At 39.8% G+C, this 25,993-nt stretch overlaps 1 protein-coding gene across 3 annotated transcripts in view; it reads right to left on the reverse strand.

Annotated features, from left to right (window-relative positions):
- SFR6 (sensitive to freezing 6) overlaps positions 1-25,993 on the reverse strand; it is a 230,608-nt gene that overhangs the window by 184,253 nt on the left and 20,362 nt on the right. For all 3 annotated transcript variants that reach the window (XM_089981594.1, XM_089981595.1, XM_089981596.1), the window contains 5 exons: positions 22,868-22,980; positions 9,324-9,425; positions 7,533-7,623; positions 6,191-6,784; positions 5,292-5,913 (listed from right to left, as the gene is read on the reverse strand). In XM_089981594.1, the coding sequence (XP_089837720.1) occupies positions 5,292-5,913; positions 6,191-6,784; positions 7,533-7,623; positions 9,324-9,425; positions 22,868-22,980 (1,522 nt within the window). The remainder of the gene's footprint in view (positions 1-5,291; positions 5,914-6,190; positions 6,785-7,532; positions 7,624-9,323; positions 9,426-22,867; positions 22,981-25,993) is intronic.

Genomic DNA, 25,993 nt, shown 5'->3' on the forward strand with positions numbered 1-25,993 from the left:
GAAAACCTTAATTCAAATTGGAAGGAGCTTCGATTTTCTCACCGAAGGAGAAAAGGTTCGATTTTTTCTTCTATTTTGCATTTTTTTTGGATATTCAAGCTAGGGTTTCGGGTGTGTTCTCTTTTGTATTCTGTGGATGGTTTTGGTATGGTTTATGTTTGGTTTTTCTTGCATGGTTAGGATCTTCATGCAGATTTTGGTTTCCTTGGTTTTTTTATGGATCCCATTTTTTGTTTCAGGCATGCATGGTGGAATAGGGTTTTCGTTGGAAAACTTAGGCTTTTGGTTGTGGGTACGGTTGGGGAATTGAGGTTTATTTCCCTCAGTTCGGCCTTTTTGTATAGCGCCGGTTTGTTCTGGCTTTTGATAAGGTATTGGGATCACTGAGGAGTCGTGTAATTAGGGTTTGTTCCGCTTAGCGTTGAAGCTCACTGGAATGGTTGTTTTATGAGGTCTGGTCGGGGCTTTGGATCGCCGAGAAGCTTGAGTAACTAGGGTTTTATTTCATGAAGTGCCCCTTTTTTAAGACGTGTTGGAAAGGTTGGGCTTTGGAGTCACCAAGAACATGTGCTTAGAAGTTGGTTCCCTCTCCCACATCCTGCATGCAACGGGGAGGTCGGTGTGGGGGTTTTAGGGTTCGATCTCTGAGAGCTTGGTTTGCGAGGGTTTAGTGATATAAGATAGTGGAACCATCCAAGAGTATTGTTTAAGCTTCCTATTCTTTATAAATTTTCATGCACCTCCTTTTGTGGCTTGTTATGTAGAATAAAAGGAAATCAAAGTAAGTCAAAAGTAATTAAAAAGATTTGAACCACGTTGTCCCTAAGTGATCTGTCCAGCAATCGTGATGTAATCGTAGCTCTACCAGAACAATGTCCACGTGCTTTAAAAATGCACACTCATATATGTCAAATAACAATATGCATGTATTAAACATAGCATTCATATGCATGCGTTTATTATCCATGTGCATGTTCTTTCATGTAACCATTCACATGCACTCAATTTGGAACAAGTAAACCATTTATGCATTTATGTACATGCGAAATACACATGAGTTCACGTGTGTGTGTATATATATATATATATATTTGAAACAACATTCAAATCACATAATACTTAAGCATTGTCACATAAATTCAAACACAAGGTAATTCCTCATTTATAGCATGCATCATAACATAATCTGAAAATTTATATGCATATGAAATCTCAAATTCCAGATTTACGAAAACACAAAGTGTTCCATCTTTATATATATATATATATATATATATATATATATATATATATATATATATATATATATAATTTTGTTCTTTTGTAAAAGCAGGCCAGCAGTGAACCTACATTCGCCCTTGTTATTTTTATTTTTTATTTTTATATGAAAAAACCAATGCCCAAAGGCCTGACATGGGTGCCACATGGCCTTGCTAGGCCTATGCACCCCCTTGCCATGCTGCCAAGGTCTGGCAGTCAGCCGAGATCCACTCGGCTGGCTGCCAGACATAGCCAGCACTTGAGTTTTTTTTTTTTTTGAAAGTTTTTATTTAAACTTTGTTTTAAAAAAAACAGATTTTGCGAAAGAGGACTGCTGCCCAACAGGTCCGGCAAAAACTCTGACCACTAGTCTCAGTCTGGCCTAAGCTGGCCAGACTGCTGCCTAACCCTAAAAAAAGTTAGTTTTTTTTACTTTGAAAAAGTACAAGGCATAGCCCCAGTCGAGCTCACTCGGCTGGGGTCGAGATGACCCTCCACAGGTCGGGCCTGTGCAGGTATGGCAGGGCCCTCTCCAGCGCCATGTAAAGGACTGTCAGGCCAGCTCAGGTCTGACAATTAATGTACAGGCCCTGCCAGGGCCTGTACAATAAACTGCCAGGGCCTGGCAGTCAACCGAACGAGCCAGCCCCAATGCATTTTAAAAGAAACAGACTTCAAAGGAAGTCGCTTTTTTTTTATTGAACCACCGAGCCTGCCCAGTCAGTCCTGGCCGCGTGACAGGCGGGAAGACTCAGTTACACATGGGCAGGTCTGGCCAGACCACATGGCCCAAATGGGAACTTAACCAATACATTTTTTTTCTCTTCAATAAATCTGGACCAGAATTTGATCTATTCTCACTTGGACCAAGAACATACCATCATGGAAAGAATACCAGGCCATTGATCCCTTAATGAGCCTAGGCTCAAACTCGAGCCCAATCTCGTGTACTCTTTGATTTCACTTAAATGAACATCACGGTTAGAAAAGTAAACTATACATGGTGTCACGGCAAACTTGGACAGAATTTTAAATCTAAGCATTTAGCAACATACATATTCCATATGCATTCCTAAATAATTATATGTGCACATGATGTTGGGTAATAACCACAAGCATTCACTGCGTGAGATACACATGCAAATTCATACCATGACCATGCCACTATTTAGGAAAAATACATGCTGAAAATCAGAAACACCATGCATGCATCCCACGATTCTACCTAGATATCAATCTAACATAATCAAACATTGCACGTCCTTTCTTAGACTCTCTTAGGTCTCTTTAGGTATGCATAAGGACTTCATTAGGAAGTCCTAAACAACCCTAACAATAAAAATTTTGGAATAAATAAAATTTAATTAAATAATTATTAATTATTTAATAATTAATTAAATATTTTTGAATTTCCAAAGTTAGTTTAATTACGTTAGGAGTCTTCTTAAACCCAACTAGCTTTAATTTAAAGCTTTAAACTGAATTTAAAGCTATATTTTTTTATTGAACATGGACTGGAGTCTGGATCCAAATCAAAAATCCAAATCCATATCCAAAACGAAATTGGATCATGATCTGGATCAAATCCAGATTAAAATGGGTCTTGAATAAGATCCAAATCTATATTAAATCGGATCATGTGCATTGGATCCAATCCGATCCAACTTCGGATCCAGTTCAACAAACTGCTTAATTTTTGAAAAAATGTGATTTCCGGGCCAACCGAAACTTGAATTCCGAAAAATAAAATATCGTTGCGCTCAAAATTCTAAGACGCATCCAACTACACAGTATAGGAACATATAATTCTGAATTTTGCCCAAAAATAACCCAAATTTCGCTTAAATTTAAAAGTCTAAAATTAAACTTTTTCTCACGTTTTGATTGGCTCGTCTCAACCTAGCTGATGAGACCTGAGTCAAGCCTAGACTCAAAAGCATCGGTTAAAATTTGAGGTTCAAACGATTTTTCTCCCAGACTTGGACAAATTTTCGAAAAAACAGAAAATGAATAAGTAAGAAAATACGTGATATTACATTTAATTGTCTATGCACTCTGATTTGTTATGCAATTATCTCATGACTATTATTTCTTAATTAATAAAATTTGGCTTGTTATGGTGTGGATGATAAATGTAAGATCCCTAGTGGTTTGTTTGGTTATCCAACTGTGAATGGAACTGTAAAGGCCCCTGGTCTCTGAGAATATTTCCGGAATAGTTTAAAAAAAAATCATATTTTTAAGGAGATTGAGTTGGGGTCGTTAAATACGATATGCATTGGACTATCATGCTTATGTCTTATGCATGAAAACTCATGAAATTTATTACATGCATGAATATGATCATGTGCATATTTGAGAGTTTATGCATAAAATGGATCATGAAGAAAAGGTACGTTGCAAGCATTTGTTCATATGCACATGCAAATTGTTTTAGATGTACATTCTTGTTGTGTGTGATTGAACGTGCATTATGAGCATGTTTTGAACAACTGTGTGTACATGTTCACTAAGGATTTTGCATGAGATGCATTGGTGGTCAGATGTGAACCATTGTAGGCCGTGTAGGCCACGAGCATGTGTTGCTCCAAGACTTGTTTTATGCATTGCAAATTTTATTTTGAAATTATTGGATTTCTAATTTAATTACAGTGCTAAATTGTAGTGGATCAGGTCCCGTGTTGGGTTTTGCATGTTAATTTGCAAAATAGAACTTGTGTAAAGAACTTGATTTTGTTAAAAAGATAAAAGAGATAAACATTGTAATTAATTTTCTTCCTAAATGTCCCTTCCACAGTATTGGAATCCTTGATGGCGATTTTAGGAAAACTGTGAGGATACTAAAACTTCGTGTGCGTGTGTGTCCCTGAGGGTGGTGTTGTAGACATAGTTGTTATTGGTATACCAAGAAAGTGACATCAAAGGATATTGATTTCCCTGATGTCCCGACATTAGGTGTTGGTTTCTAATATTCTGATAGATGGTGTTGATTCCTGATATCGATCGAGGAACAAGTGTAAGACCTAGTAATAAAATACAAATTGTATGTTAAGCTAGCACTGTGAACCTAACTTCGACTTCAAAAATTGTTGCGACTGTTTTGAGTATCTGCGGGTTTGATGAAAAGTGAAACTAAACTTGTGTGCATTTAATAGGGACATGCATGCAAAAGAGAACTCTGATAATGATTTAATAATTTATTCATGCATGTATATTGAATCATGCATATTTATTGTTCTGCATTAGTTCATGCATTCTTACTTGTTCTATCTTATGTAAAAAATTAACATTACATGATACTTGCTTTTAAATGCTTGAATGGTAAATGGATTATGAGATGGTTGTTGTTATATTCGTCTGAATATTTACATGAATTTTATTTATGCACTTTTCTTTTCTATTTAAATTTTTAGAGGAAATCATAAAAAAAAATTTGGTTGTTACCCAATGTTTCAAATGTTTTTCTGAGGACCTGGAGCTCAGTGATGGGATGATTGTCACATGGAGCCTACGAGATCACGTGACTAGTTTTGATATTTCTTGACAGCGTGGCTTTGTATTATATTCTATGACATTTATTTATTGCTTAATAAAGTTGGATATTCGTTGGTTGATTCAATGTAAGGATCACTTGTGGTTTGGTAGTTGTTAAGTCTATGAAGCCCCGGATCCTTGGATTTTGGTTTCTGCAATAGTTTTAAAAATAAAAAATAATTTTTTTCACTTTTCACGAGGGTTAGTTGGAGTCATTACAATGCAACTGTTACATACTTATGTAAACACATATAATCAATCATGTAGAGTATTTTGATATTGAAATTGTAACTCACAGCACATAAACATATGTTGTGCTTATATTTTTCAATCAACAGGTCATGTGTCTACATGTTGAGAAAGTATTCTGAAGGCCCATGATCCAGTATGCAGGTTTTGACAAATCAGAGATTTCAGTAACCATGAAAACCACAATGCACTAGAAGCATGTAAACCAAGAAAACTTTAAAGGCTGCAGTTATCATAATCAAGAATACCTGTCTGCAATAGATCGTTCCCAAGTTGCAGAGCTTACTTTCCCTTGGCTACTATTAGCAAAAGGAGGAATAACGCGCATTATCTTCAATACTGTATGTTCTTTAGCCATGTCATGCCATACAGATGCCAAACAGCAGCTACTGGAAGAGAATGCAGGTGCAGCAACAGCAAAACCAACACTAACCAGGTAGCTATCAACAGGAGAAAAATTTGCACCGGAAAATAGGTGCACTTCACCATGGAGAAAAGCAACAGCAATTTCCCCTCCATGACTTGAAAACACTATTTGAGCAAGCATTCTAATATCACTTGGCACATCGTAGAAATCAAAACCATGCTTCTTTATTTTACCCAAAGAAGAATCAGTTGAATTAGGATCATCAGATAACATTTCTGCTGCCACAGACGTTTGTGGACCCTTAAAATCTGTTAAGGTTTTAATGCTTTTGTTGACCTTAGTCAACCAGACTGTCTGCATAGGGGATGGACCACCTAAGCTAGATCCTGGATTTCCAAATATTGGATGCAGAACAACCGGTTGACAAGAAGATTCCCAACACTGTACTCTCCATCCAGTGATTGATGGCCCTTCATCAGGGTCATAAGGTGACATGTACTGCCCTGGAAAGAGTAACACCTACTGCTTAGTTAATGCCATCAGAAGCAAACAAGCAATAAAGTGAACAAGTGATTTAGGCTTTAAAATACTAACATTCATCTCGATATAGTGAACAAGTGGTATAGGCTTTAAACTATTAACATTCATTTAAACCATCTGAGAAATTATTCAGAATATGTAAAAATATTAAATAAAAGTTCTGAATTATTCTTTGGTAAAATGTTTATTAATCAAGGTTAAGCAGAAACGATGTTCAAGAAACTGGCTACAAAGGTTCACCTTCAACTATAACAACAGCAATGACAGATCCCCCTCGTGTAGGGTCAAAAGCAACTGACGTGACACTGGAACCCCATGTAGTAGTTGCAGTGGAGTGGGCAGCAGCTTCTGGACTAATATAAGCAGAAAAGTTTGAGACTGGCAAACAGTGAAGTGACACAGAGTCATTCAGTTCCATATCTTGCTTCGGCAACTGCTTCCCTTCAGCACCGAGAGACTCCTGCCAACTGAACAAATATGCAGCTAAAGGAGCAAAACCTGTCCAAGAGGGAGGGCTCAAAAAAGGTGGAACTCCATTGCTTGTATTTGTCTTCATAGTTGCCTGAAAGTTGCACCCAGGACCAGGTGTAACCTCCCAAACCACAACAGTTGATGGGTTCACGATTGGCACACCTGCCACATGCAATGTCCCAGCTTCAGTTATGATAGCATCTGCAGCCATAATACCACTGGGGCCTGCACCTAATAAGCCTTTACTAGTAGAAAACCACTTTGGAGGTGCATCATTCTGTGTAGGTGGCCACTGAGACCAGTGTAGCTGAACTGATCCTGATGAGAAAACGGAGCAAATACAGAGAAAATTCGGCCACCTAGCTGTAACAATCCATCAATTGCATGAGAGTGATATCAGACAAAATATGCATAAAAAGTATCAATTATATTGACTTCGAGTACATGTAGTAAGTAAATAGAAACCATGCAAACTAAGCATCATGGGATGCAATTCATTACTCATAGTAGAGAACCAGTTCACTATAGTGTGCCTATAGAAACAGGCAAATGAAGGACGCAGAACATGAATAAAAGTAACAACTATATTGAAGCCAGGTACGTGCAAAAGTTGACAGAAAACACGCAATCTACATCGTGGAATTGAATTTGCTACTCCTAGTAGAGAACCTGCTCACTATAGTTGTGTCTATAGAAGTAGTTGAATGAAGGACAAAAACATCTTGTGAACACCATGAATTAAATCTTTAAACTCTTTTCATTCTTTACAACTAGCCAAATCTGCACTAGTGCACCTCAACAGCAACATAAATGCACAAGCATAGATAACCATAACATCTATGGCATGCAGCTAAGCAATTTAACAATAACATAGAGAAGTGAATCAAATAAAACAAGTTTACATAAAAAAAAGACAATTATGGAAGTTTTATTTTGTTGATTAGGAAAAGGATGCAAAGCCACACTTTTTCCTACATCAGTTTTATGTGAATAGAAGTAGCCCAGTATGATTTCTCTCACTTCAAAAAATAACAAGATCCATGCATGGGAAAAGCTGAATGTATCATAGAGAAATGTCAAACAATAACTACACGTCAGATAACCAACAAACCTGATGTTTGGGCCCGGTATGAAAGAAATTTCTCCTCAAAAGTTGGCTTTGAGTTTGGTGAACTACTGGAGTTTGAAGGAAGCCACCGATACTGTGTATAAGAACCATCACAACCAAATGATATGCTCAGCAATCAAAACTAACAGAGAAAATTGTAACGCTCACAACATTTACACTAGGTAAAAAAACTTGAAAATGTCATTACTGGTCACTCAACAACGATGAGAACATTAAGCATGGTTCACACCAATGAAACTGTATAACAATTAACAAGGCAATAAAAAACAAGAGCCTTGAACACAAACAAGTATTCACGAGTGTACTAATATGATAACCAGGTTCAAAAATTAAGACAAATGGACAAAAAACAATATGTGAACATGGACATCATCTATATATTTATGTATGTACTTGGGTATATATGTGTGTGTGAATGTGTGTATGTATGGGCAGAGAACATATATATATATATATATATGTATATATATATATATGAGTGACGCAAGACTAGGGGTGGAAGCCCAGCCCGATTAGGGCCCAACCCATATGTGGCCCGAGCCTGGGCAGGCCCAGTTATAATCAGGCCGTGTACCAGATAACCCATTAGGTACCCGGCCGGATGTCCACCCCTACATAAGACATGGTCATCAATGTCAAGATCTAATTAAAACATAAGAAGTCTGAACAAAAGAAAGGAGAAAATAGTCTACTCTCCAAGCAAACTGAAGAAAAAATTGATTTCATGATACTTGAATAACAAAATATTCTAACAACATAAATTAATATGCACCTCGATCAGCAAATCACTTAAATGAGCAACATGTGGACAAGTAGCAAGATCACTCATAAATAAGTGATGGACAAGTTCCAGCAACTACAGGCTTTTGGCATACGTCAACAGTACATTGGAGCACATAGCCACAAACTTTTTGCAACGGATCACCAATATCTATAAAATCCAATCAACATTCAGAGTCTTCAATCAAGTACATTGTGTTCAGAAAAAGAACACAATATGTTTCAATTTCAAAGATATCCTTAGATGAATATACATGACAGTAGCAGTGAAATAGTACACCACTTCCAAGCTTCAAGAAACCATATGAGTACCACATATGCATGGTATTTACTGCTTAGTTAACATCATCCAGTTAATGTATCCATTCAGCTAGGAAGAATATATAATGAGTAAAGATACATTTGGTAAGCAAGAACATAATTCACGTTGATATGCAAGTAAATATTTCCCATGAATACTAACTCCGAACCAAACATAAGATCTATTTTCCCCAAGACAAAGAAAAAAAATCCTAGTCAACAGTATTTGAAGTTACGCACCCCCCATGATAATTCAATTTCCACAAAAAATTTTCTGGACCATATTTAGTGCGTACACTTTCGAACCCCTTACTTCCTCAATGTTCTTTAGGAAGTGCAAGGGCCAGAATTTGAAATATTGTCAAATTTTGCCGAAGCACATCTATATTAAATGGAGACAGAATTTGGATTCAATATTAATATTACATGAAACATCAATATAGGAAAAAAATCACAAGGCTCAAATCCAAAAATATTAAATAATTGTTTAGCATTGTATCAGTATAGATAAATTTATAAATAGTTAAACTATACCAATAAACAGATAAAAAATGAGTGAAGCTTGTAATTATGTTCAATGATTAAGACCTTATTGAGGCTTGTTGACAGTGAACCAGATTAAGAAAGCCTATGCGTAACCAAGATAGAACATCTAGATGAGTCCAGGGAAATAAAATTGCACCACTGCCTTACCGGGGACATCCCTGACAACCATTTTGTAACAACAGCAAGATCTTGTCGCCATTCATTCTCACACTGCCAATAGTTTGCATCACGTACTAGATTAACAGGACCCTGCATCAAAACAGAAAAACAGATGTGGAGATTGGTGCAGAATATTAGATAAATTAGGAATAATAAAAGGTAAAACATAATAATACAAAGAAAAGAAAATGACAATGTTAAAGAATTCAACAAAGATATGCAGATGGAAAATGTGTGTGCGTGAGAGAGACAATGTTAGGAGTGTTTACTGTCGAGAAATGTAATAGTGTATATTACTGTTGTCGTCGATAACCCTATTTGTATATTTTATTATTTATAGGGGCATTCTTGTAGATTCATGTAATATTTATGTAGAAGTCAAGGTTAGGTTATTTTAGTTCTGTTTTAGACAGGTTGTTAGAAAGAGAGGGCTAGGGGGAGCCTTTTATTGTTGTATCCAGAGTTACCGGAAGCTTCTTAGATAGGTAGGAAGCTTGCTTCCCGGAAGCTCGTTTCGGAAGATCGATACTCCTCACTTCCAAAACTTGATGAGAATCTCGATTCTCCCACGCTTCTCATATGCTTTCTACATGCTTCATTTATTCCTCCTATATGTTTTTTCACTCTACTTTTCATGTTTTTTGTGTTTTCTCTCACACTTCACACTCACTTCCATGTGCTTTCTCTAAATTGACAGTCATCTTTTTTAGATTTTGTTAAAAATTTAATTGTTACACTAAAAAATTATGAAATTTAAGAATAGTCACTTTTATTTTAGTTTTTATTTGCATTCCATTTCGATTCACATTCAATTCTTATATTGTTTTTTTATTTCTCGTTTTCTGCTTCCTATACATTTTAAAATGCATCGCTTCTCGCTGCCGCTTCCCGTATCATTTCCAGCTTCCGCTTCCTAGTCTGGCAACTATGGTTGTAATCCTTTTTGTTTTTAGCTAATGAAAATTTTAGCATTCTTCTTCCTTGCTTTGCTTCTTCATGTATGGCCTCTCTATGAATGTTTCAGCTTGAATATTTGGTTAATCTGATCTGAGATTTTGGTTGTGGTTAATTTTAGGAGTTGTGAATCAAACCCTGTCTGATTTGAAGAAATATGGGATCTTCACTGGATTTTCCAGTATTTTCTCAAATTTAGCAAAGAATCTGACCACATTTTGGAAAATCATTTAATCTGATCAGATTTTTGGTATTTTTTGGGCACGATTCTATCCATTCACATTGTGTTCGACCTAGAAGTGTGTTGAAAGTTGAAACCAGTTTCTTGATGAAATCCAAACTACATTTTGGGATTTATTGAACTTTTTCAGTGATTCTAGAAGGCAGTAACTGATTTCTTATTTGTATGGTTATATTTGTGGCAACGAGCGAGTGATAGTAACTCTGAGTTTTGTTGCACAAGACTTCATTGATTATGTATGCATGAATTATGAGACTGGTTTCTTCACTCGGATAGCGAGTATGGTGCCGATAATATAGTTCTTGTCTTCATTGTGATGTTTTGGGCACTAGTGTACACATATTTTGTAAGATTGTTATCTATATAAATTATATCTTATCTTTGGTCTGCTATGATTCTTGTCTTTGTGCAACAATTGGATTGTAGTTTGGTGTTTGTGAAATATGAAGAAGGACCATCCAAGTTATTCCAATCAAGCTAGAAGGATCGAATCATTCCTATTGGGCTGAATTTGTGAGAATTGTAGTTAAGAGGTTTGGATACGATGGGTATCTAGATGACACCAAAAAGAAGCCAAAAAGGGTAATGCAAGTTATGATACAAACCTTGAAGAATGGAGAGGGATATGCGAAGGTTAAATCATGGCTCTTGAGTTATGTGGAGCAAAACATAATAGTTGACATATTGAAGTTTGAAAAAGCTAAGGATGCACAAGGCTATAAGAAGCAAGTCTATGAGTAGACAAATTGGGCTCGAAGATATTAGTTGGGATAGGAACTCAAAGCTCTGAGGCAAGAAAATGAGTCACTGGAGGTGTTCTTTGCTAGATTTCAGCAGCTATGTGATGTCTTACCCTTGATGTTGCGGAACAACAAGTGCACTAAATGCAAAGAGAACACAATTCAAAAAGCTTGATTGTGATGCAGGAGACCAAGAGCAGATTATTGATCTACTAATGGCATTATGACCTGACTTCTACAGTGTGTGCAGTAGCATTCTCTATCACCTTGTTGTACCCACTTTGGTTTAGGCTTTAACCTATGTCACGTAGGTGCAGATGCGGGTGCGGGGAAGGTACACACACACACACACACACACACACACACACACACACACACACACACACACATATATATATATATATATATATATATAATTTTCACTAAAGAGAAAGAATGAGAGTTTGGATCTAGATCAAGTATATATATTAACACTTTCCCTCAAACCGGCGGTGAGATCAACGAAAGTTTGCCCAAAAGGAAAGAGAATTGAGGGGATGGCAAAACTTTGGTGAAAAAATTTGCAAGGAAATGATCTATGCAAAATAATGAATTTATGGCCAAGGAGATATGCCCCCCACCATGTGACTGCAAGTACAAGCATCATCATCTCCTTTTCATAGGTGTAGATGTGGCCCGGGCTTCCTCAGAAAGAACCTTGCTATAATATTCAATATGGTGGTCTTGTTGAAATAGTACAACTCCAATTCTGCAACCTGAAGCTTTCACCTCCATAATGAAAGGTCGAGAAAAATTCAGTTAGGCCGGTACAGGTGCCGAGCAGATGACCTATTTTAAGTTTTCAAAGGCCTTTTCGACTTAAGAACTATACTAGGAGTTCTTGAGGAATGTGGTAAGTGGGGTTATAACCTGTGATACACTCATACACTTTCACAAACCAACGATAATAGCCTACAAGGCTTATGAACCCCCGCAGGGCCTTAACCGTTAGAATTGGCCAATCTACCATGTGACAATTTTCCTTCAGTTGCCCGCAACTCCCTCCAACAATATGATATGCCCAAGGTACGCAGTCTGCCATTTATCAAACTTACATTTAGACATTGTAACATCCCATTTATAGTTTTGTAGCACATGTAATGTTCGTTGCACGTATTGTCAAAAAGCACCAATATAGACAACACGAATAAGGCAAAAAAATATCATTTCTGTCACTGGAAAGTGATCGAGTGCATTAATGAGTATAAACGGCATAACTCAAAAATTGTAAGGACCATCGTGCATGCAAAAAAGTGCTCTTGTGAATTTTCTTCCCAGATCCATCTGAATCTAGTGATAGATAGGTTGCAAATTGGGCTTGGATAAGTAGTTTGTTACATAGAGTTCATCCAAAAGCTCATCAATTACGAGTATGAGGTACTTGACCTTGATGGTAATCGCATTTAAGGCACAACATGTACGCAAAATCACCATGGTATCAGAGCCAGCGATCGTGGGAGCTTGATTGATCGTGATCAATCTATCTTGGGAGCGTGATCGAAAGGCATCTGTAAATAAGGTCAGCTGGTTAGGTTTACGTGTAAGATCTGATGACAGATCTGGAATCTGTCATCAGATCTAAGGAAGCAAGATGTGTGTCCCCCCCTGCAGTTCTGGTAACTCCTCTCTTTTTTTTTTTGAGATTCCCTGTTGCCGAGTTTTATTTCTGCCGAGATTTCCTGCCGCTGGATGAAGTTCTCCCATCCAGTGGTTGATCAATCTAGTTGTTGGTTGTTGGTTGTTGGTTGTTGGTTGTTGGTTGTTGGTTGTTGGTTGTTGGCCCTTGTTCGTTGTTGATGGTGTGTCGTTGTTTGGGTTTCGTTTTCTGCCGAGATTTCCTGTCCTGATTTTCTGCTGTGATGCCGTGATCCCCTGTCGTGATTCCTTGCTGAGTATATCCCTGTCGTGATGCCTTGATTACCTGCACTGTATCGTGATTTGGTGAGCAGGTGTCGTGATTTGGTTGGCTGGAAATCACGTGTCGTGATTTGGTTGGCTGAATATTAGCAGCTAGGTTCCCTGCTGTGTCGTGATCTGGTTGGCTGGAAAGTGTGTGATGTATCTCAGATTCTATTTGGTGAGCAGGTGTCGTGATTTGGTTGGCTGAATATTAGCAGCCCAGGTTCCCTGCTGTGTCGTGATCTGGTTGGCTGGAAAGTGTGTGCTGTGAAAGCAGCAGGTTACCTTTTTTTTTTAAGCAGCAGACGTGATTCCCTGCAGAGTGGGAAAATATTTTGTTTGTGGGAATTTTTTTTTTCCGAAGGATTCTGTGTTGAGTACTGATACTGGTTGTCGTAGTGGCTGATGTGTGATGATAACACACGCTATTCCCTGTGTCGCTTGAAGCCTGTCCAGATTTTATCTCTGGTGTGGAAAACTGTGTAGTCGCGGAAAACTGATGTGTGATAGTCTGAACAATAGACACATCTTTATCGTGTTGGATGTGTGATCTTGATTTGCAACCTATAGCCATCCGCGGTTGAGGTGGAAGGTGCTGGTCAAGTTTCTTCAAAAAAAAAAATTTAAGTTTGGATCTGAATAGTCGCAGGTCGTGTTTCTCATATTTCATTGGTGAAGTCAAAACTTGATATAGTCGGGTTCATAGTTGATTGTGGGTGTGCGCGTGTGGTTGCTCCTTCTTTTGTGATCTCACCCATTAGTTTATATTATGGCTCAAGTGGTTAAATCAGATGCAGATTCCTCCAATGATTATGTAACTCTTAGCAGGGCTGAATATGACGAGCTCCTTGCTTTACGATCATCCACTTCAAAGTCTTCTGTTGTGGAGGTTGTGTGCTCGGCAGGTGATGGCCTATCTGGTCAAGGTGATAGGTGGATCATTGATTCTGGAGCCTCTGGTCACTTGTGCGGAAATTCGAGTAATTTTTGGAGTTTAAAACCTGTGACTGGTCAAAAAGGGGTACGTCTTGCTGATGGTAGTTCTTCCCCAATTGTAGAGCAAGGAAGCATGTCTATTACCCCTACTCTTCAATTGTCGCATGTTCTTCATGCTCCTTCGTTTCCACAGAATTTACTATCCGTCAGTCGAATGACAAAAGATTTGAATTGTAGAGTGATTTTTGATCCTATGGGGTGCACCTTTCAGGACTTGCTGACTGGAAGAAAGATTGGTGGCGGCTATGAGGAAGGTGGTCTGTATTACCTACACCAACCAGAAGTTTCGGCCTATTCTGCTGGTACATCATCCTCAAGTCCTCTATTGTGGCATCATCGTTTGGGTCACCTTCCAGTGACCAAACTTCGTCGTGTCATTCCTCATATGCCTCCCTCAGTTTCTTTTCAGTGTGAAACATGTCAATTGGGAAAACATTGTCGAAGCTCTTTCCCCTCTAGTCAGAGTCTGTCAAGTCAAGGATTGTTTGATATTCTTCATGTCGATGTGTGGGGTCCAAGTAAGATTCTGAATAGGTCTCAGTGTCGTTATTATCTAGTTATTGTTGATGACTTCTCAAGGTTATCGTGGGTGTTCCTGTTAAAAGATCGGTCTCAAGGTCCTGTCATTCTTAAATCTTTAATTGCCGAGATAAAAACTCAATTTGATGTATGTGTTAAAATTGTTCGCACTGATAATGCTCTTGAGTTCAAATCCAAAGACTTACTTCAATTCTATTCTGGTAATGGGATTCAACCTCAATTTACATGCCCCATACCTCCCAGCAAAATGGGGTGGCTGAGAGGAAACATAGACAAATCCTTAATGTTGCTCGGTGCCTTATGATTCAATCCAATATGCCTGCTTCATACTGGGGTGATGCGGTTCTGACAGCCGGTTTTCTGATAAATCGCATGTCGTCAAGCTCTGTAGAAGACCAGATCCCTATTCAAATTCTTCATCCAGAGGCTCCTCTCTTTCCTATCCCCCCCAAAAGTTTTTGGATGTGTGTGTTTTGTGCATAAGCTGGGTCCGGATCGAGATAAACTTGTTGCGCAGTCTATTAAATGTGTTTTCCTTGGGTATCCTAAGAACCAAAAAGGATATCGTTGCTACGACCCTATATCTCATAAAGAGTATGTTAGTGCGGACGTTACCTTCTTTGAGTCTATTCCTTATTTTTCAAGTACTACTCCCAGACTACAGGAGAGCCTTGGTGATATCCTTCCTCTGCCGATTCCTCCCTTTCCGTTAGAGTCGCTTCCTCCTCAGTCCTTGGTTCCAGTGTCGGGTGTGTCTCGCTTCCAAAACCCTCCCATAGTATACACGCACAGAGTGCCTCCTACCTCCATGCCGCCATCACCTTCTTCTCCTCAGGTAAGTATTTCTGAGCAAAATGTTGCCCCTACATCTGATGTTGATCTTCCCATTGCTCTGCGCAAGGGAAAGAGACAGTGGACTCTTTACCCCATCACGCAATTTGTATCAGAAGCTAATCTTGGGGCATCTATGAAGAATTTTATTTCTGCTCTGTCTGCTTCTTCTGTTCCGCTTCATCACAGTCAAGCTCTAGTCGACACCAACTGGATGCAGGCTATGCGTGACGAGATGGATGCCCTATGGTCTCGAGGCACTTGGGACTTGGTTGATCCTCCCACAGATGCAGATATTGTAGGCTGCAAATGGGTATATAGCATTAAATATAACTCGGATGGGTCGATTGAACGGTACAAAGCCCGGTTGGTTGCAAAAGGCTACACTCAGACTTATGGGGTTGACTTTTTTTAAAGTTTCTCCCCAGTTGCTCGTCTTGGCACTATTCGTCTCGTTCTTTCTGTTGTTGTGCACCATGGATGGCCCTTGTTTCAGTTGGATGTCAAGAATGCCTTTTTGTATGGGGATTTGCATGAAACTGTCTACATGCAACAACCTCCAGGGTTTGAGGTTCAGGGAGAGTGTTAGAAGGTGTGCAAGTTGAAGAAGGCTATTTATGGCCTGAAGCAGAGTCCGCGGGCATGGTTTCACAAATTAATTGAGGTAATGTCGAGCTTTGGATTTGTCAGGTCAGCTTCAGATCATTCCTTGTTTATCAAGAAAACCAGTATTGGAATTGTTGTTATGGTGGTATATGTCGATGACATCATATTAACAGGGAGCAGTGCCCAAGATATTTCTGCAACAAAAGATCATCTTCAGAAGGACTTTGTTACTAAAGATCTTGGGCACCTTCGATATTTTCTGGGTATCGAGGTTGCAAGAAACAAAGAGGGCTTAGTGTTGTCTCAAAGAAAGTATGTGTTGGACTTATTAAAAGAGACTGGAATGCTAGGAGCTAAGCCAGCTAATATTCCAATGGATCCCAAAACTCACATGTTTGATGAGAAGTCTGACTGTGTGGATAGTGCCAGCTTTAGATCCTTGGTGGGTAAGTTGCTATATGTGACTGTTACTAGACCTGACATTTTATTAGCCGTGAGTAAAATCAGTCAGTTCATGGACAAACCTACAAAAGTTGACTGGGATGCAACTATGATGGTTCTTCGGTATTTAAAGTCATCTCCTGGTAAAGGTATGTTGTTTAAACGAAATCCATCGTTGGATGTGGTTGCCTACATTGACGCAGATTACGCAGGATCTGTCGAAGATAGGAAGTCAACATCTGGATTTTGTGTGTTTGTGGAAGGAAATCTTGTTACCTGGAGGAGTAAGAAACAAACTGTTGTAGCCAGGTCGAGTGTTGAATCTGAATACCGAGCAATGGCCCAGACTGCAGCTGAAATTATGTGGGTAAAATCAGTCTTGACCGAGCTTCAGGAGAAAGTATCCCTACCTATGTTGATGATGTGTGACAATAGGGCTGCTACATATATTGCCAACAACCCAGTGTTTCATGAAAGGACTAAACATATTGAAGTTGACTGTCACTATGTTCGTGACCTGGTTCAAGCTGGGTTTATCTGCACCGATCATGTATCTTCCGAAGATCAATGAGCGGATGTTTTTACCAAAGCCCTGGCGAGACCAAATTTCTCAAAATGTTATGACAAGCTGAGCATGATTGATATCTATGATCCAGCTTGAGGGGGAGTGTTGAGATTAAGAGGTTTTAAGGGTTTAAGTTTATTTGATATTGTTGAGAATAGGGGGTTTTAAGTTAAGTCTTTTTATATTAGAGGCTAATTGTAATTATGTTTTCATAATGGGCTTAGATGTAATTATCCTTTTTAGCCTCTCTCTATTTAACTTAGAGAGAAGCCCTAATAAAGTTAAGTTAATGTGTTTTCTCTGTGCAGCCATCTCCCCCTCTCACTCTCACTCTCTCTCTCTCTTCTATCTTTCCCTCTATCTCTCTTTCTCTACCTAGGGTTTGGTGATTCTATCAACAATATTTATATCGAGAAAAAATGGGGAAAATATCGGTTTTCAAAAAAATGTTAAAAAAGAATGTGAAATCTTATAATATATATATATAATGCATAAGTGGGTTATAAGATATCAAATTAATATGAACACAATAACTTACAAACTTAATAGGTACATAGAATTGTTTTAATGGTAGCCAATATTGTAAAGCCTACTTAAAAAAAAAATGAGTCTGACACGTATGAGACGCGCTAGGCAAGTGTCGGACACGTGCCTCGGTCGGTTTGCGGTGTTGGATCCGAGCCGGACCCGGATCCGAGCCCAACCCGGACCCGGCTTCTCGATGATTTGAGAAGCCTGTGCCTTTTAAAAAGGCACAGGCGCCCCGGGCGAGGGGCAAATGCCCTCGTCCGTTCTCTCTCCTCTTTGCTTCTTCCGTCTCCTCTCAGTCTCCCGTAACCACCGTTGTCGGCGACCGAAGCCGCCGGCCATCTCACCCTCCGAGCAAGCGTCGACGACTGAAGCCGTCGGCCACCATCTTCTTCTTTTCTCTGCTGTGTGGGCGCCAGCGACCCACTGCCTCCACCTTCCGTTCCAACGACCTCGGCCGACGTCCCCGAAGCCACCTTTTTTCCTCTAGGTCTGCCGCTGACACATGAGTCCTCGCCGGTAGCTCCCGGGTAAAACCCCTCCCCTCTGCTGCTCGTTGTGTCGACAGGGGGACTGTTCCCCTTTCTCTTTCCAGCAGGGGGGGTGGAGCCCCCTGCCGATTCGTTGTGTCGATAGGGGGACTCTGTTCCCCTTGACCTTCGTTTGTTTGCCGACAGGGGGGCGGAGCCCCCTGCCATCTGCTTTGTCGACAGGGGTCTTCATTCCCCCTGTCACTCTTTGTTTGTCGGTAGGGGGGCGAAGCCCCCTGCCACCTGTTGTTCGACAGGGGGCTCCGTTCCCTCTGTCACTCTTTGATTGCCGACAGGGGGAGCGGAGCCCCCTGCCATCTGTTGTGTCGACAGGGGGCTTTGTTCCCCCTGTCACTCTTTGGCTGCCGGCAGGGGGAGCGGAGCCCCCTGCCATCTGTTGTGTCGACAGGGGGCTTCATTCCCCCTGTCCCTCTTTTGGTTGCCGGTAGGGAGAGCGGAGCCCCCTGCCACCTGTTGTTCGACAGGGGGCTCCGTTCCCCCTGTCCGTTCTTCGTTTGTCGGCAGGGAAGCGGAGCCCCCTGCCATCTGTTTTGTTCGACAAGGGGCTCTGTTCCCCCTATCCCTCTTTTGTTTGTCGGCAGGGGGGGCGGAGCCCCCTGCCACCTGTTGTTCAACAGGGGGCTCCGTTCCCCCTGTCCGTTCTTCGTTTGTCGGCAGGGGGGCGGAGCCCCCTGCCATCTGCTATTCGACAGGGGGCTCTGTTCCCCCTGTCCCTCTTTGGTTGCTGGCAGGGCAGGGGACACCCCTTGCCATCTGTTGTGTCGACGGGGGGGGCTTTGTTCCTCTTGTCTCTCTTTTCTTGTTGACAGGAGGCTCTGCTTCTCTTGTCCCCCTCGTCGTGCTCCCTCCACTGTCTTCTCGTAGGGAGCTCTTGTATGGGTGGTCTGGTATCGTTGCAGGTGTTGTCGGACCCGTTTTCTGACTTTGGCTTTCACGCTAACCTTTTTACACTTGCAGGTTGCACAACAGAGCCCACTCGTGTCCCGTGGCCCGAGACCGTTCGCACTTACGCCCGCAGGCGTCGGAGAACTCGCAACCCCCCAAGGTAAGGGAAAATTGCGTAAAAGGACCTTGAATGAACAAAACTAAAATAAAGAAAAGATAATTGAACAAGAGGACGATTATATATGTATACATATAAGTTATATATGTACATTCTTTAACTCAAGGACGCGGATTCGCGATCCTTATCTTCTTTATCTTTTCAGCACTTTACTTTCTTTTGACGCCGCGCTTTATGTGCCTAGGCTTTACTTTTTGTCTTTTAACTCAAGGACGCGGTTTCGCAATCCTTGTCATGTTTACCTTTCAGTACTTTACTTTTTATCGCCTCGCGCTTTATGCACCTTGGCTGTTTACTTTTCAGCACTTTATTTTTTAACAAGCATCCCTCCCACTTCATGCACCTTGGCTGCCTCGCGCTTTATGCACCTTGGCTGCCACCCTTCACCTACTCTTTTAAATATGACAAGCTATCATAAGTATCATCACGAGTACAACCAGGCTAATAATATAGTGATAACAAATCTAACTGTAAGCAGTTGCAATATGACTAACTATGCATACTTTTTAACTATCGCAAGTAGCAAACCAGTAGCAAGGTAAAACATGCAGTCAAGCTGAAGAGCAAATAAATGTTGTGACATCACCAAGGTGCCAATCTAATAATACTATGAGCATGTCATATTTTGTTCTGATTATTTACTGGTCATTGTGGGTACGCACAATGTATGAAACGTAGAAACAACCGAGATCGATCCGGGGGTCCATTATGCTATATATTTTATTATACTCCGAATGACTGACTGAGTCCGCTCCTAAGGGGACGACCAGTGGCCAAAAAAGTAAGTCCCCAAAGGCAAACAGGGCCTAAGGATGCATCCAACTTCTGCAGAAGTGTTGGGCGACTACAACCTAGGATACTTATCGTAGCCTCCATATCCCCTACCTTCGATGACTGGGGAAGCCAAACCTTTGCCCGTAATAGCCATTAATGGCCTGTCCATCGGAGTTTTTGTACCATCCATCATCTATCTTGATGAACCATCCCGAACAAGTACGACGAGGGATTTTCTTCATCATCGCCTTGTTCTATATGCTCTGATCTATTCGACCCACTCGAGCATCTTGCCTGTGAAGGCGCATGATTACCATTTAGTGAAATTTACACAATTATGCTTTATCGCATACCATGAGGTTTATCCACCTCGTGCTACTCATCGTAGCATCGCATATCATCGCCAAGGGATGCGACCACGCTGATAGCCAAGGGCCACAAGGAGGCACACAAAACAAGCTCAAACCTATCAGCATTCTCGAGAGAAAACCTGAGCAATAGAAACAATAACATAATCACAATTTACATGGCGCAGACAAGAAATAAAGCAGTAAGAGCGTAAACAAGCAGGTCAAGAAGGGTGGCAGCTTGTCATATTTAAAAGAGTAGGTGAAGGGTGTTATGATAGCTTGTCATGTTTCTTGGCTGTAAGAGCACTGCAGCTTGTCATGTTTCTTGGCTGTTATGATAGCTTGTCATATTTAAAAGAGTAGGTGAAGGGTGGCAGCCAAGGTGCATAAAGCGCGCTTTAGAACAAGCATCCCTCCCACTTCATTTAAAAGAGTTTCCCCCCTCTCTCTTTACCACATCTCAAGGAAGGGTGGCAGTGCTCGTGGTGGATAGCGTTGCCTTTTTGTCAGAATTTTATAAAGCAGGGTACAAAAATGACTATACTTTAAAATTAAATCCCTTTTCTGGTTTGGTGGTTTAACAGCTGCCTTAAAATCACGAACATATCGTGACAAAAAAAATCTGATGAGATTTTGAAAATAAATCTCATGATAATATTGGGATTATCACCGTTTGTGATTAAATAGCGATAATATCGTGAGATTTTGAAAATCTTCGCGATATTGTGACTATGAGAGAAATTTACAGCAAACCTCAAGCCCAACTAGGAGAAAATAACAGCCAAGAAACATACCATTAAACATCCTTAAGGATGGTTCTGTTCCAAGGTGACCAAACATGAAAGGCTAGGAAGGCTCGCTTTCAAATAGTGGAGAGTGAAGGCATCCATGGTTGTATAGCTAGCCAACAGAAACAAGAGAGAGAGAAGGAAAAGTCAACAAATGGTGCATGCTAGGGAGAATGGGTAGTAGAAGATGGTGTGTGTGTGTATGTGTATATATATATATATAGAGAGAGAGAGAGATGGCATTTTGAGAGTAGTTTAACCTCCAAAAGAGCTTCATTGGTTCTACCTGCCTGCACAGTTTTTCACATATGTTGAACTCTACTTGAATTAGATTTACATAGTCCTTACCCAATCCGACCCGCTTCACAACCCAGTCTAGTTGTCCCCAAAAGACCTAAAATCCTACGTAAGACCCACCTCCAACTCTGGACTCGACGACTATAGATGATCCAACAAGATTGGACTCTTAACACTCCCCCTAGATCACCCTCTATTTGAACATCTCCTTGATCTCCAAATCCTATTTCAATCTCTCCTTTTATGTTTCTCCTATCAAGATTCAGCCATTGCTTAATTATAGTATTGATTTTGGAATCTCTATATTTTTGTGGTAATTGCATAGAGTATTTGCCCACAAAATGTTTGCCAATTACTAGAATATGAACTCCCAACCTCCGATTGTCATGAATTAAATTAAAATCAAATTGCTTTCAGTCGGTTACCAATGTCTGTAATTGGAAACTACACAGTTTGAACAATTGCATATTGAACTCAAAAAAAAATCTACGAATAAACACCTTGATTCAAGAAAGACTACCAATTAAATTAAAAGATTAAGTTTTGATCATAAGTGTGTAAGCTTCTACATATACATACATACATAAACACATGCACATATATATATATATAAACCATCCTAAATGCTTCTAAAAATCATAGTTGGAGTGTGTTTTTTGTTTAATCCTAACCTATTGATGCATTCAGCATTGCTTATTTACTAAAAATCGTGCTTTGGATCAAATGGATGATAAACCTTGATTTTTATATCGCCAAGTTTTGGTGCAATGTGAACCGGGCATTTTTTTATTGCTCTAAGTATGCATTCAAACACAATAAATGTCTAATCTGATACATATTTCCTACTAAGCTATAAAGAATACGCCTATGATTTCGGATTAAGCAAAACTCCAAAATTTTGTCCCCGCATAAGATAGTTTTATCTCCAAATATGTCTATGAGTTCAGATTAAGCAAACACCTGAAACTTTGTCCCTTGAAGCCGTTTAGGTCGGTTTAGGAGATAAGACTGTTTAAGAGCAAAACCATAGCTATAGATTCAGTAAAAGCATTCCATGTGCTTCCAAATTAAATAAAATCATTATACTCACTTTAAGATGCAGCACCTTTCATATATGGAAGAAAACCAATATATCCAACTCACTTTCTCCAACACAGCACAGTAACAAAAGCTAATGGTGCAATAATTATGGGCTGGAAAACCTCCAAGTCATATCATATAATGCCAAGCATAAAACTTGTATAAAACTTAAGTTCACACTGTTAGGAACTAGAAGATCAAACATATGCAAAAAAAAACAGCTAGGAGGATCCAAACTGAACTACTCACGCGAGAAGGTTGAGTCCAAATGGTTATGCGCCCATGGAAATTAGCAATTAGCAAAGCACGAGGACAAGATATAGGTGACCATTCCATAAACTGAACTGAATCACGTGGAGAATCTGCACAATAAGTGCAATTAAATGGTCAACAAGTTGTACCAACATCAGTATTAATGATCAAATTATAACATTTAATTGAAAGTAAAGGATCAACACCTAATCAGAGATTTTAAACTTTGAACTTTTTCTACAACCAAAAGTATTGACAGACCACCATACTTGCATGAAGTCTTCCATAAAAAGTATAAGAAAATCACATCCTTCCATTCACCATAACCAACAACCAATCCAGTCCAACAAGAGATGATGATGATCATTCATTATATACCAAATCATGGTGAAGCAGCAGCATTAAATGTTGTGTACACAATTACACATACTTTTGACTTAGATCCTAGATATTGAAAAGTATATCATACTATGTCACATGGGTGCGGGTGCGGGTGCGGGTGCGGGTGCGGGGGTGCGGCACTTTCAAAAAAATTGGGTGCGGAGGTGCGGCAAATATGTATATATATATATATATATATATATATATATATATATATATATATATATATATATATATATATATATATATATATATATATAGTCCAAAAGTTGGACATAAATAACCCTGGGTGCGGTCAACGCACCCAGGGTCAGCTGTCTCATCTCTCTCAGGGCTTTGCTCGTTGGGGGTTGGTGTAAAACCCATGATTTTATAAATAAAAAAATCGGACCCGGACCGGAACCAAATCCACGGAAAACCCTAAGGTTTTCCCTTTAAAAAAAAAAATAACGACTGCGTAGCCACGGGCCTTCATTTTTTTTCCCTCTGCTGATAAGAGAAACCCCTTTGGGGTTTCTCGATTTGCGTCCTCCCGTGCCCTTTAAATCACGCATGGGTGAGGGGGAAGCCCTCACTCCTGCGCTCCTCCTCCTCTCCCTCTCGATTGTGCACTCTCTCTCGCTCCCGATGTGCAACCGAACCCCGGCGCCGACGACGACACCAACTCTCTCTCAGGTACGCATCTCCTTCTCTTCTTCTTCGTCTCTTTCTTCTTCTGTTTGTCGAAGGGTCGGCGGCTCCCTGTTGTGCCCTCCCCCTTTCTCTCTGCGTTCGCCGGAAGGCCGGCGGCCCCCTGTCACGTCCTTCTCTCTCTCTCTCTCTCTCTCTCTCTCTCTCTCTCTCTCTCTCTCTCTCTCTCTCTCTCTCTCTGCGTTCGCCGGAAGAAAATTTGGGAGCATTTTTTTTATCCAAAAATTGGACACAAATGACCCTGGGTGTGTTGACTGCACCCAGGGTCCCGTTGACCACACCGGGTGCCGCACCCGCGTCGCATCATGTCGCGTTGACGCGAGTGCGGTACCCAATTTGCTGAGTCCCTGTGAAATAGATATCATATTGATCAATACTTCAAACCATAGTCACCCATATCGTTAAAGGTAATTTCTCAGTGAGGGTATTTATTGAAGAGATTTTCAAAAGTTAATAAATCTCGGGAATATCTCCGGGGTTTAGAAAAATGAAAAAAATATAAATAACAACAAAAAAGCTAAGAAAATAATAAGTTTTGCATTCTTTTTCTTTCAAAAATATAAAGAAACTTGTTTTAAAGTTTTAAAATATAAAAGAAACAAAAAAATAGGAAATGCAAACTTAAAATTAAAAAAATAGGCGATATTTTGAAAATATTGCAAGATATTACCTTTAATATCAGCTACCTTAAAATATTGGTATTTATCACAATATTTTCAAAATATCGCCGATAGCGTGTAGCAACAACATATGGTACGCAAGTTCCCCATATACATATGGGGTAACATGTAATATCGTGTATTTTTTCATAATTTTAACATTCAAAAATTTTGATTTTTTTTAACCAAGTGTTGGGTGAAAATGATAAAATCGTGAGAAAATATCTTTAAATATATGTGACGTCAGTTGGCTCTGGGCATGGCCCAGAGCCCACTGACAAGACCAACATGACACAATTAAAGTTTAAAAAAAAAAGATTTTTTTTAAGTTTAAATTCAAGCAAAATTTAGGTTAAATTCAGGCAAAATTCAGAGGCAAAAATAAGTATGTAAACTGTTAGATGCGTCTCATAATTTTGATCATGTTCGTGTCCTGTTTTTCTGAAATCAGGTTACGGTTGGCCCGAAAATTACAACAACAACAACAACAACAACTACGCCTTCATCCCAAAACAATTGGGGTCGGCGATATGAACCAACAAAGAAAATCATTATGGGTCTTCCACATGAATCCTTCTCCTCCATTCATTTCTATCCAATGCCATGTCCTCGGTGAGGTTCAAAGCATTCATATCCTTTCTTATCACCTCCATCCATGTCTTCCTAGGCCTACCCCGACCTCTTTTAACTAATATATTTTCCCATTTCTCAATCCTTCTAACTGGAGCATCATTAGGCCTTCGTCGAATATGTCCAAACCACCGTAAACGATTCCCTCTCATCTTATTTTCAATGGGTGCAACGCCTACCTTCTTACGTATCTCCTCATTCTGAATCTTATCTTTTATTGTATTTCCACACATCCATCTCAGCATACGCATCTCAGCTACACTCATTTTTTTAATATGATGTCTCTTGGCAGCCCAACATTTCGTACTATATAGTAAAGCGGGCCTAATAGTCGTCCTATAAAACTTTGCCTTCAACCGCAATGGCATTCTACGATCGCACAACACTCCAGTTGCACTCTTCCATTTCATCCACCCAACCTTTATCCTATGATTTACATCTCCATTAATTTCCCCATACTTTTGAATGATAGATCCCAAATATTTGAAACAGTCATCCACCGGTATTTCTTGTTCACCAAGCTTCACTACACTCCCATCACTACTTCGTTGCTTACTAAACTCACATTCCATATATTTTGTCTTACTCTTACTCAACTTAAAACCTCTTGCTTCCAATGTTTGTCTCCATAATTCTAACTTAGCATTAACCCCAATTGTAGACTCATCAATCAAAACATTATCATCAGCAAACAACATACACCACGGCACATTTTCTTGAATTGATCTCGTAAGCTCATCCATCACTATAGTAAATAGGAAAG

This window comes from Nuphar pumila, chromosome 11, assembly GCF_984573655.1.
Source record: "Nuphar pumila chromosome 11, dmNupPumi1.hap1.1, whole genome shotgun sequence".
NCBI lineage: Eukaryota > Viridiplantae > Streptophyta > Magnoliopsida > Nymphaeales > Nymphaeaceae > Nuphar > Nuphar pumila.